General features: G+C 35.7%; 1 protein-coding gene across 1 annotated transcript in view; it reads left to right on the top strand.

The window, feature by feature from the left end:
• Window positions 1-265: 265 nt before the first annotated feature.
• The window catches only part of LOC115218492 (solute carrier family 22 member 15-like), a 31737-nt gene continuing 18199 nt past the window's right edge, over window positions 266-13803 (top strand). Inside the window, exons 1-2 of the mRNA XM_029788343.2 lie at window positions 266-588; window positions 5004-5377. Of these exons, the coding sequence (XP_029644203.1) occupies window positions 525-588; window positions 5004-5377 (438 nt within the window). The 5' untranslated portion in view covers window positions 266-524. The remainder of the gene's footprint in view (window positions 589-5003; window positions 5378-13803) is intronic.

The raw sequence follows: 13803 nt of genomic DNA, 5'->3' as shown, positions 1-13803 counted from the left end.
TATATATATATATATATGTATATATGTATATATATATATGTATATATATATATATTTATATATATATATATATAATATATATATATATATTTATATATATTTATATATATATATATATATATATATATATATATATATATATATTATATATATATATATATATATATTTATATATATATATGTATTTATATATATATATTGCACAACTCAGCATACACCGGAAGCAATGACAAATTTATCATAGTATTAGGAAGCCAAAGTGACTGCATCATTATGTGAACAAACTCTTTTTTTTGTAACTGATGAGTGGAAAAAAGAGACAGGCAATTGACCGACGGACCTTTGACTATATATATATATATATGTATATGTGTGTGTATGTATGTGCGTGTGTGTGTATACATACATTAACATTTTGCATACCACAGTCATACGTCATTAGATACTTCATGTTGCTTTCATAGACATTCCTCTTGGTGACGCTGTGCAGTGCGGTTACTGACAGCAAAACTGCCATCCGTAGCATGGAGAAAAAGTCAAGTAATCAGATAAAAGAAAACGAGCAATTTGTTGCTCAGGAACTCAAAGGCCTGTATAGTTTCTTTTCTTTTCTTTTTCTTTCACACCATTTCCCTTAGTTTTAATGCATTTATGCCCTCGTATCTTTGTTTACGTATTTTTAAAAAGTGTTACATAATGCCATACGATTAAATTCTACTGCTATTTTATCTGAATGTTTTAAGTAACTATTTTTCAACGTCTTCTTATCGTTTCATTACTATATTCTCTTTCACTACTGAATACCTCGTTTTATAAACATAAATAACAAGGAAACGAATATGGTACAAAATTGCATAAGATTATGGGGTTTCCAGTTACATCATGTATTTGTAACATATTTACACTAAATATTACAACAAAGCAGCGCTGCTTGCTAATCTGTAAAAAGAAAAGAAAAATTAAACAAATTGCTTACGCAAGGATTTCGTCTTTGAATTAATGCTATACTATATTGCTCTCACTTACTGAACAATTCTGTATTGTTAACGTAATCAGGAATCTACATAACACACATGTTAGAAAAACCTATGTTTTTTTGTCATTTTCATTTTAGATATGATATTCATGGTATAATAATACTTGTAACTTACTTAAGTGTTAACCATCTTTGTCACTTAACCATCCATGAAATTACACGTTATATATTATCTTTGCCTGTTCCATTGAACATTCGTTTTCCTTACTTTACTATGCTTCTTTGCGTGCAGTATTCACGTCCGCCGGTGTAAAATCATAAAGTTCCCCTGACAATTTACATCCCGGTAATTTAAACTCGATGTCAAATTACCCCTGCACTACTCCCATTATACCCCGCCTTTTCTAGTTTAGCTAAAATAAGAAAAGTTAACATCTGCAACACATAATATGTTTATAGCATTGCACGCGTGTAACATTCAAGACTATAAGCTAATCTTCAAATATGAAAAATTACTGGGTTTTTAAACGTATGGGCGCAAGTGTGGTTGCGTGGTAAGAAGCTTGCTTCTCAACCGAGTGGTTCAGAATTCAGTCCCACTGTGTGGCACCTTGAGCAAGTGTCTTTTACTATAGCCTTGGGCCGACCAAAGCCTTCTGAGTGGATTTGGAAGAAGGAAACTAAAAGAAACCCGTCGTATGTGTGAGTGCGTGAGTGAGTATTTGTGTCTGTGTTTGTCTACCACTACTTGGCAACCGGCATTGGTTTGCTATGTCACCGTAACTTAGAGGTTCGGCAAAAAAAATCGATAAAATAAGTACCAGACTTAAAGGTAAAGACCTCGGGTCGGTTCGGTCGACTAAAATTCTTTAAAACTGTAAAAATACATTTTTTTAAGACAAACGAATTTATCCATTTGTTTCGTTGTAATTGAAGCGTGTAAATATATAATTTGTTTGCAATTGGAAGCATTTGTTTTTGTTGTTTTTTTTTACTTTCTAATAATTTAAAGCTGTTATTTCACTTTGAAATTGTTATAGATAAAATGCAATGATGTGTGTGCGTGTGCATGTGTGTGCGTGTGCATGTGTGTGTACGTGTGCGTGTGTAAATCAAAAATTACAGAATGAAGTAGATAAAATCCAGGCTGCATATGTTTCATAGCTGGCAGAACCTCGAAAGTAGTAATTATCCAAACGAGGAGTAGACCACAAGCTAGTCTTCAGGCCAGAGATGCCTGAATTAAATGAAGAATACACTGTCTTTAAGAGATCCCACAATATAAATATTCGGTTTTGTTGGTTAGAGGAATTTCTTTTAGCGACAAGTTTAGCTTCATTGTTTTCCATTCCCATGTCTTTCCCATTGTTAACTTTCACGAAAATAGGAACTAGTGTAGGGATATGGGGAAAATTCACACCCTTCTACGCCAATAAATCACTGTTGTTCCTGAAAGTTGTTTTTATACTTTCTACGGATTGCTCAAAGATTACTAACTTCTTAGACCTTAATCCTAGTCATTTTGAAAAGTATATATTTTCGAACAAGTGTTTAGTGGCGCCATCTCTAGCCGAGCAGTTATTCTGTGCTGATGAAGACAAATAACACAGAAACCAGATATTGGTACGCAGATATTGCTTTGAGCTATGTGGGGATGATAAACTCTCTTGTTTGAAAATATAAGGACGCAGTTAGAGTGTCGTATAGGCACCTGGAGACGATGTTTTTTCTGCGGCTAAATAACAGTAACAATCGTCCTAAACAGGACTGCTACACTATGCTGGCAATTAATCTTAACTATACGTATATATATATATATATACGTATAGTTAAGATTAATTGCCAGCATATATATATATATATATATATATATATATAATATATATATATATATATATATATATATATATATGCATACATATACATATACACACACACACACACATTTCAAATGTGAACAATATATATACAGGTTTCAAATTTTGGCACAAGCCCAGCAATTTTTTGTGGGGTGGGGGTAACTCAAGCACAACAACCCCAGTGTTATTAATACACTTTAAATGCAAACGAAATGTATTTATATGCAAAACAAAATATACCACCGCACTTTAAATGCGAGCGAAATGTATTTATACACAACGATAGATATATTTATACACAAAGATGAATATATTTATACCTTTTTAATGCGAACAAAATGTTTTCATTCATATACATTTAAAACACTCACTGCCGTTTGTCTGGATCTAGGATATCTTGATTTTCTGGCGCTATTTATAAATTATCCTTATTGGTAGCTATAACAATTATAAGTTACAGAGAGAAAATCATACAAATGATAATAATCTTTCACACGACCTGAAATTTGTTGGGGGGGGGAGACCTAGTAGATTATACCGACCCCAATGCTCAGCTCATTTTATCGACCCCACATTATCGCCCCCAAACGGCTGAAAGGCAACGTCGATTAAAAACGTAAAGATGGACGAAATACCGCAAGGTATATTGTCCGGTATGCAAATAACATTAAAAATAAATATGGAAAGGTTTTTTTCTGAAATCGTAATGGGTATGATGAAATTGGTTTCAACTTACTCCCAGGGTTAATTTGAATCATTCGCATTTAAAATTTATTAGTATATGTTTTGTATAATAAAAAATCTGAAATCGTTCTTGGGATATGGAAAGTAGTGAATTGGTATCCAGTTGCCTTCACCTCGACGTGATGGGCGCAAATAGGGGCACCAGAAGGCCACTTAATTAAGATCTGCCGTTGCCCATCAATCACGGATCATCAGATCATCAGCCGAGACACTTGTACTGCACCGCTGCTGACCGGTGCAGGGCATAGCTAGGCCTTTTAAGTACGACCTCAACTCTTCCAACTACAACAACACCCTTGGGGAGATGCCGTTTTTAATAATCCCGTTTTTTTTCCACTAAAACAGCATCCGGCTCCCTGTTTCAGCTTTGTTTCCCCTTTCAGTCACCTTTTACGACATGCAGAGGGTACATGACGGGGTATTCTTCTAAAGTGCCGTTTCTATGCTTTGCCCTTATCTCACGAAGCAGTTGTCAATTTACCGCAGATCGAGTCATCTCTTTATTAGAAATGATGAACTGGGCTGCAGTAAATAGGAAGTTGCTTCATAGAGAAACTGAGATTTCTTGGTGATGTAATGAGGAGAGAGGGCCTGAAGAGTTTAGTGGTGACTGGAAAGATTGAAGGGAAATGAAGCAGAGGAAGGGGGAGGATGATATGGACGTGAAGCTTGAGGAATTAGTTGAAAGAAAGATGCATTAAACATCAGGAAGAAGTGGAACTGTTGAAGAAAACAAAGAACAGAGATCTGTGATAGGACATGATTACATTCTGGACATTACACCTGAAGAAATGATTTTTTTAAATATTTAGTTTTTAGAGTTTATGTGTATTAATATAGTTTGTTTGGTAAAATATATATTTTGACTGCATTTGAAACGCTTTTGTGTGTATGCTAGAGAGAGAGAGAGAGAGAGTGTGTGTGTGTGTGTGTGTGTGTGTGTGTGTGTGTGTGTGTGTGTGTGTGTGTGTGAAATTACATTTTGTCTTTAATCTTGATTGTTACACGTGCGTAATGCTATAAACATGTTACAGGTTGTAAGCGTTAGAATTTATAAGAAAGCGGGGTGATGTGAGTAGCGAAGGGGTAATTTGAAATCGATTTCATCGTAATCCCTGGTAATCTGAACGGGGTTTCAATCTGCTGGCTGCTGAGCTAAATGTTTGGGTAATCCGAAATTGCTGCACCAGATTGGATTTCACTTTTCATCCTTCTTGCGATGATAAAAATATGGTTCAGAAACCAGTTATAGTCTAGCCCCGATTCAATGTCTCTACTCAATCGACTATATGTCTTTCTGTAAAATGCCTTGATGTGTTAGGGTTTCGATGAATCGAACTCATTTTCCCTTCATTGAGAAACATTAAGTGGTGAATGTCTAGAAATCAATAACTGAAATGAATTTTGTTTTATTTATAATTTAGGTTTGTCAATTTCTGAAATTACCGAGGAAATATTAATACAATGTGGTGGATATGGTTTATTTCAAAAGAAACTAACTTTCTTAATTGGGATATTTATAATATTTTATGGTCATTCACTTTTAACGATGGTGTTTATACGAGAGAAGGTTCCTTTTGCTTGTTATCCTTCGAATTTCAACGAATCCATGATTCCACCAAACATCACCTTGGATGAGTTCCTAAATGAAGTAACTGTAGAAGAGGAGAGATGTTCTGTGTATAAACTGGTTTCTGAAGAAGGAGTCTATGTCCTACCCACAATTAATTCTACAATGGAAACGTGTAAATATGGTCGAAAGTTCTATACTAATGAAATCTCATCTATTGTATCTGAGGTACGTAGTCTTTACTCCATTGTTGAAAATTGTTTGTTTCTCGATACGCATAAATACGTATCGTGCTTTGTCGAAAATATGAGGGCTTAACTAATAAGCAGGAAACATAGATAATTGTCTTTTTTTTTTTACTCCCTCAAAGAGAAATCGTTACCAAAGCCAATTTAAAATGCAGGAATTACGGAATTACGAGTGCTATGAGAAAATAAATGTAGTTTCTATGAAGAGTTCACCGGAAAAGAAATGAGAGGTGACGTAAGTAGGTTGGTTAGATACTGTTATTCAAATTCCCGAAGTCTAACTGCTCATAGTTCTTTCCTTTTTATATACTTGCAAACATCCATGTCAACTGATCGAGCAAATATGAAAAGAATATGTTGAGAAAAGCGATTATGATCGATATGAACGGTAGCTAACAACTTAATGCCTAGCAGAGATAAATCTAGAAGCATACATATTCAATATAATTAACACGTATTTGCTTGAAATTAGGCAATCGGTTTTTCTTTGAAAGTCACCAATTGTTTTATTCAACTAAATAATCAGCTGTAATTCATTTAGAATTCTAAGCTGCTTCATTTATTCCTAGTCAGCCGCATGACTTCTCGAAATTGATGCCATTTCCTACTGGATTTCTTTCCCTCCACGTATTTTTATAAAGTCTATTTATTGGTGAAGTTTCATTCAATGCAATCAAAACTGAATGGTCGAGAACTTTCATATAGCTTCAAATAACACCACTTAAGCATTTTTAATTCGACCAAATGTAAGCGGTTGACAAAAAGAGCAGCTGGAAAATACAAGTAAAGTATGATTTAAAAACTTATAACTAATATTCAATATTACTGAAGCAATCAGGATAGCAAGAGCAATGAGTGTGAAACGCATCTTAACAAAGTGGAAAAGTTTGGACTAAGATATGAAAAGCAGAATAAAAAAGAGAAAATGTGTGAAATCTCTGTAGAGAGGAAAAGTAAAAACAATTTGTAAAAACTTAAACACTGGTAAAAACGTCCCGAGAGTTTGCTAGGATATCCATAGAGTACAAGAAACTGACAATTCTGCACAGGGAAAAGACAACTGTGATTCGAATCTGGTAAATTCCACAGAAGAGAAATATTCGTCGAATATTGGAGAAAAGTGTAGAAGAGACTAGGAAGAGGAGGAAGATAAAATACTGACAAAAACCACAGAACCCGAAAGTACACACACACACAGGTTTATATATGTATATATTAAGGAATTTGAGGGATTTAGTTCACTGGTGATCTAAACGAATAGGTACGCTATGTAAGTGCTATAATTGGTCATCCGTTAGTTCCAAGTTCACAGCTGAGGCTGGAGCGAGGGATCCGTAGTAGGCTTCCGAGTTGGCAGGTATACATTAGAGGACAAAGGACGACGAAACCAAGGCAAGACGAGTACCTCAAGTCATTTAGAATATTTAATTAGGGTAAGGTGACTTTGAAGTAATTAATTAATTACCTAATTAATTAATCAATTAATTAATCTTTGGATATCCCAATTGATAGGTTAGCATCTCCATACACTGGGTATTCCGTCATCAGAGACAAGGTAAGTTTGTAGGAAAGTTCAAGATAGAGAACGCACAGTGTACAAAGGAATAAAATAGAATATAGAAGGATTCAGAGTAAAACAGTGGAGAGAAGACAGACAGGAGAATAAAGTTCACAGCTCATCTTCTTTCCTCTACTATATATTTACTCTTTTACTCTTTTACTTGTTTCAGTCATTTGACTGCGGCCATGCTAGAGCACCGGCTTTAGTCGAGCAAATTGACCCCAGGACTTATTCTGTGTAAGCCTAGTACTTATTCGATCGGTTTCTTTTGCTGAACCGCTATTTACGGGGACGTAATCACACCAGCATCAGTTGTCAAGCGATGTTGGGGGGAACAAACACAGACACACAAACACTCATACACATATATATACATATATACATATATACGACGGGCTTCTTTCATTTTGCGTCTACCAAATCCACTCACAAGGCTTTGGTCGGCCCGAGGCTATAGTAGAAGACACTTGCCCAAAGTGCCACGCAGTGGGACTGAACACGGAACCATGTGGTTGGTAAGCAAGCTACTTACCACACAGCCACTCCTGCGCCTATGAAAGGGAGGGAAAAAATTTAGAAAGATGCGTTTTAAATAGAGAAAGGGGGAAGGCATGTTACAAAGGGGTGAAGAGATGTAAGGAAATGATCTGGGAAGAAGTCATTTAATAGAAGGAAGAGTATAGTATGGCCCAAATTTGGAAGAGCGAATTACTGTTTGTTGTCAGGTCAGCGCACATTACCATATTAACATTGTATAAGTTAGGTATTCTCCAACCATTGTTGTATGTCGGGATGGTCATGTTTTTTTGCCAAAACACACGAACACACGAACTATATATTCGCTCTTCACCCATTTATAATTGTTCTTATTTTAACCCTTGTCCATTGTCCGGAAATATTTTATCACACATCTGTGACCTCTTCAGCGATATTTTCTTGTCCTCGTGTGTGCACCTGCTCCGCTTAATCCATTCTGTTCTTGTATAGAATACTAAAGCGGAGCAGGGGCACACACGAGGAGGTAAAGTGTCGTTGAAGAGGTCACAAATGTGTGACGAAAGATTTCCGGACAATGGACATGGGTTAAAATAAGAACAATAATAAACGAGTGAAGAACGAATATATGGTGCGTGTGTTTATTTGGTAAAAAAAAAAAATGACCGTCCCGAAATACAATATCTGTTTCAACACACGGTTTCACATCAGAAATTTTGCAACACAAATTCATAACGTATTCTTCAACTGTTGTGTTGAAATTTGGTTTGGGTTTTTTATACACATGATCAATCTAAGACAGTAATATTTGGAAATTATTACTATTAAGTATAGTAGAGGAATTATGTAGGACTACAAAGGAATATTAGTAGTAGTCAGGTTCTGGTTTAGAAATCGAGAATGCTCTTATTAGCTAGGATATACATACTGATAGATGTTAAGTTGAACGGGAAGTGGACAATTTAAAGCTGTTGAAAGTCAAATGTAAATTCAAACCAACCTCAATACACGAGTTTTAAAGTTTAAACCAATTAATCCGTAACCTATTTATTGGTTTACACTATAAAACTCGTGTAATGTGCTTAATTTGAGTTTACGCAGAATATGGTAGGAAGGTGAGGGGGATACGGGAGGTGGGAGATGATGCTTTTGGTCAGGGGAAACTCAAGTTATCACCAGGTTAGTAGATCATTACTTAGTGTTAAAACTATACGCGCTTATATTAGCGCGCTCACGCGAATATGTTGGGAGCCTTTCATGTTTGGTAGATGTGCTTGCGTGCGTGGGTACGGAGGGAAAGCGTGGGGAGACAAAAATATTATGAAACATATAAAGAATAAAAGGATAAGAGAATTACGTAAAGAATATGAAAATATAAAAACACACACGCACATATATATATATATATATATATATAATATATATATATATATATTATATATATATATATATATATATATATATATATATAATATATATATATATGTATATGTATATATATATATATGTATATATATATATGTATATATATATATATATATATATAAATGTATATATGTATATATATATATATATATATATATATATATATATGTATATGTATTATATATATATATCTATATATAAATGTGTATATTTATTTATATGTATATATATGTATATATATATATATTATATATATATATATATATACATATATTATTTATATGTATATAGATATATATGTATATGTATTTATATATGCGTATATGTGTGTGTGTGTGTGTGTGTGTGTGTGTGTATGTGTGTGTGTGTGTGTGTGTGGAGGCGCAACGGCCTAGTGGTTAGGGCAGCGGACTCGTGGCCGTAGGATCGCGGTTTCGATTCCCAGACCGAGTGTTGTGAGTGTTTATTGAGCGAAAAACACCTAAAGCTCCACGAGGCTCTGGCAGGGGGTGGTGGCGGACCCTGCTGTACTCTTTCGCCACAACTTTCTTTCACTCTTTCTTCTTTTGGCCTGCTCGCTTAGCCAGCGGGGTGGCGTCATTTGAAGGCTAAAACAATGCGAAGTGCATTGTGACCAGCAATGTGTAGCAACATCTGATAGCCTGGTTGGTCAGGGTGATCACAGTGATATATCTATATATATGCAGGTTTAAGTTAGAGATGTTTAAACCCTCTAAGGAATAAATGTATCCAAAGGCACTCCTGGCAATTACCTCAGTAAGTATACTCCTTGGTATAAGTTATACGGCAGCAGGTAATTTAACAGGTAAACCGTAGTTTAATCTATATAGACGATAAGAAAATGGAGGAAAAATAACAATAAGAAGTGTGTCCTTTTGCGCTAGGAAGCCATTATTTAATTAGTTAAGAAAGGTGATTAAATAATGGCTTCCTAGTGCAAAAGACACGCTTCTTATTGTTATTTTTGTTCAAGTTTCTTATCGGCTATACACACACACACACACACATGTGGATGTGTGTGCCTGTGTGTCTGTGTGTGTGTGTGTGGAGGCGCAATGGCCCAGTGGTTAGGGCAGCGGATTCGCCGCCGTAGGATCGCGGTTTCGATTCTCAGGCCGGGAATATATAAATATATAAATATATATATGATTAAAAACCAAGAGGAGAGTGGAGATTTACTCACATCCAAACTTTTCTATTATAAAGTTTCCACAGCATATATAACAATGACCAACATATGTTTCTACTGCAGCAACTGCACATTGCTCCATATGCAATTATGCATCCTAGTCACTGCAATTACATCAAGGATCCATCACTTGCAATGTTTTCAAAGTGAACTAATTTAACAAGCTTCCTGCGTCGGTATTCAGTCGAAGGTTACAGCGTTACTTTTTAAATCAATTTGAAATCTGGTCTTATAATCACCTCTACTTGTATTACAGTTGAATCGTGGCTAATTAAATATCCATTCATATTACAATCAATTGTAACAGTTTCGTTTATATTTTACTGTGTGGAGTACATTATTCATTCACAAGTAATTCACTTATATTTGGGTTTATGCCCTCAATTAATGTTATTATTGTTATTATTACTAAAATTACGTTATATATTTATTGGCTAAACTAGCAAAATGACCATTCCTAATTAAAACAATTACTAAAATTATTTTAGCATTATTTGAAAAAGTATCATTAATTATCACAATCATGATGTTAACTAGTATAATTACTATAGATGGTAATTTGTGATTCAGATGACTATGGTACTTAAGTTGAGGCACCAGAATTTAGTACAGTATTATCCATACAATTTCAAAGTAAGGTGGTTAAAATCAAAATAAGCAACAAGTGTATCTAGAGGTAATGCAGTACGATCGTTTCATGCAACTCCATTTAGTTGAACAATGCAATCATTACATCAATATGCATATATTGGCATATGTTAATTAGTGTATTGATGTGTTCAGTAACGCACTAGCACGGTTTGAGCTGCCTGGTGTCATCCGCAGTGGAGAGTATATTTCCGATGGAGAATAATCGAATAAGGAAACGGAAGATGGATTTGGTATTAATCTTTATTTAGTACGATGAACGTTTCGCCTCATCCGCCAACTGTGCTTTATAGGAGGGTGTTGCGCATCACGTTGTGTTGCATCCGTTTTACAGTCTGGGTCACATCAGGTACATGCATATATAAAGTGGTGGTGTCCTGCCGAAAATACTGAGTTCAAGCAGTCATGTGGGTATGTGTCTGCTTTATTGGGGACACCACATTATGTATGCATGTGCCTGATGTGACTCAGACTGCAAAATTGATGCACATATGTATGTATGTATATATGCAAATATATATATGCGTATGTACCTCGTATGTGACCGCGTGTGTACCGTTGGCGACTTTTTTCCTCTGTCTTCCCTTCTCTGGATCTTTCCTTCTCCTATGTTTCCGACGAAGAGCTCCGCTCGAAACGTTAAACCCTCCTTCTTTCCTTCTGTCCTGAGAGTCCAATAATACTATATTTGTTCCACGTCCTTACGTTGTGTTTTCTCTTTGTGTTTTCATGTTTGGAATAACTTTATATATATATATATATATATATATATATATATATATATGCAAAGTTACATTTACTTATTAATTCCGCCTTAGCGAAGGCGAAGGTATTGGTTTTACTCTTGTTTGTCTGCAAAGAAGATATCTCATGAACCGCTGGATGGATTCGCATGAAACTTTCAGGGATGTTTGGCCTCGAACTGATTAGATTTTGGGATCTATTTTCCTGTGTTTTTATTTAATTTTTGACAGCGGTTGGGTTCATTTTTAGTATTCTCGCTTGTGAGGACAGTCGAGTTTATTTCAGATATTGTCATTTTAAAAAGCATCTCCGGATAATCGTTCAGAGGATGTTGGTGTTGCCTTGGCGGAAGTTTGCGCTCTCTGGGTGCTCTTGTTTCATTTGATTTGTTTATAGTTACTCGCTACTGAGAATGTCCAAACACAAGTTGTTCCCCCATCCTCCTCCTCTACCTGCTCATTCAACCCATTACTAGAATTGCATAGTAAACTATATATATATGTATGTATATATATATATACAGGCGCAGGAGTGGCTCTGTGGTAAGTAGCTTGCTAACCAACCACATGGTTCCGGATTCAGTCCCACTGCGTGGCATCTTGGGCAAGTGTCTTCTGCTATAGCCCCGGGCCGACCAATGCCTTGTCTGTGGATTTGGTAGACGGAAACTGAAAGAAGCCTGTCGTATATATGTATATATATATATATATATATATCTATGTGTGTGTGTGTTTGTGTGTCTGTGTTTGTCCCCCTAGCATTGCTTGACAACCGATGCTGGTGTGTTTACGTCCCCGTCACTTAGCGGTTCGGCAAAAGAGACCGATAGAATAAGTACTGGGCTTACAAAGAATAAGTCCTGGGGTCGATTTGCTCGACTAAAGGCGGTGCTCCAGCATGGCCGCAGTCAAATGACTGAAACAAGTAAAAGAGTATATATATATTTATGTGTACGCGCGAGTGTTATGCTTATAAGAGAATTATGTACATTATTTACATTTGACGGAATCAGACTTGGAATCTTGGGGTTAGTAGCCCGCGCTCTTAACCACTACACCATATGCCCATGTGCAATTATGGAGTGAATTTTAGGGCTTATAAATCTACTATTTTCCTATCCTTCCTTAATACCGGTTCCCATATGCTATTCATATCTACACTCGGTCTGCTTAGGAGGCTTCTTTTAGTTTTCGTATTTTCCAGTGGTATTCTCTGTCTATTATTTTAACTTCATCCCACAGGTGGGGGTCTCCATTTTTCCATACATGAAATGAGAACCCAGTTTCGAAATTTCCCCAAGACACCTGATGATGGCTGGAGGGTATATCAGCCGAAACGTTATGTTAACAGCAAACAAGATGAAGACAAATATCCGTCAAATGTAAAAAATGTAAATAATGTACGTACCCATATGTATATGTAAGTAAATATGCCCGTATGTCTTTATACATACATAAATATTTCCACACCATTAATTCATTAGTATAACATCCCATTTATTATTATTATGAATTTAATCTATCCCCATCTTCTAACACCCGACTCACTATATTATTAGTTATAATTTTTGACCGTCCCCACCCGTTCCACGTAAGAGTTTTTCTGGTCTTATCACAGTTTTACTGTTTAACCTTTACACCTCTCTACCACCCAGCTCGTAATGTCAATTATACCGTTAGATTTTGAAAAATAACTGCCACCCAATCAAATCCAAATGCTTATTCACGTATTTTGAATTACATCACATAACATTAGACTACTTGCACAGTCACGATTTTTATTCAGTGTTTATCACAACTGTCCGACGAACGGGAAATGGGAACGTGAAACTCTGAGTAACAGTCCTGTGATAATCTTGCAGCTTTAATAAAAAGTACCTGTCTGTCTGTATGTATATATATATATAAGAGGAAAAAATCTATCAGAAAGGAACTCTAATCTTTTGATAAGCATAACAAATGCGCAACCGGTAAAAAGAACTTTGACCTAATTAAATTACTTAAATTACTTAAATTATTTTGTCAGCATTTTCTTCATTTCCTTTTATATATATATATATATATACTAAAACAGCCATACTCTCTTCCTTCAGGGGAACCGCTCACAGCCTCTAACAATATCAGAGACCTGTGTGTAATTGTTGATGACGATCTCAGTTGGAGTGCAAACATCAACAAGAAGGTCGATATAGCTCGTAGGATGAGTTCCTGGATCTTAAAAACTTTCCGGTCCAGAGAACAAGGTGTCATCATACCACTTTTCTCCTCCTTTGTACGGCCACACCTCGAATATTGCTGCCCACTGTGGTCTCCCCATACAAGAC

The sequence above is a fragment of the Octopus sinensis genome, linkage group LG13, assembly GCF_006345805.1.
Source record: "Octopus sinensis linkage group LG13, ASM634580v1, whole genome shotgun sequence".
NCBI classification, from domain to species: Eukaryota; Metazoa; Mollusca; class Cephalopoda; order Octopoda; family Octopodidae; genus Octopus; species Octopus sinensis.
The sequence above is the reverse complement of the archived record's forward strand: the minus strand, read 5'-3'. Positions and strand labels throughout refer to the sequence as shown.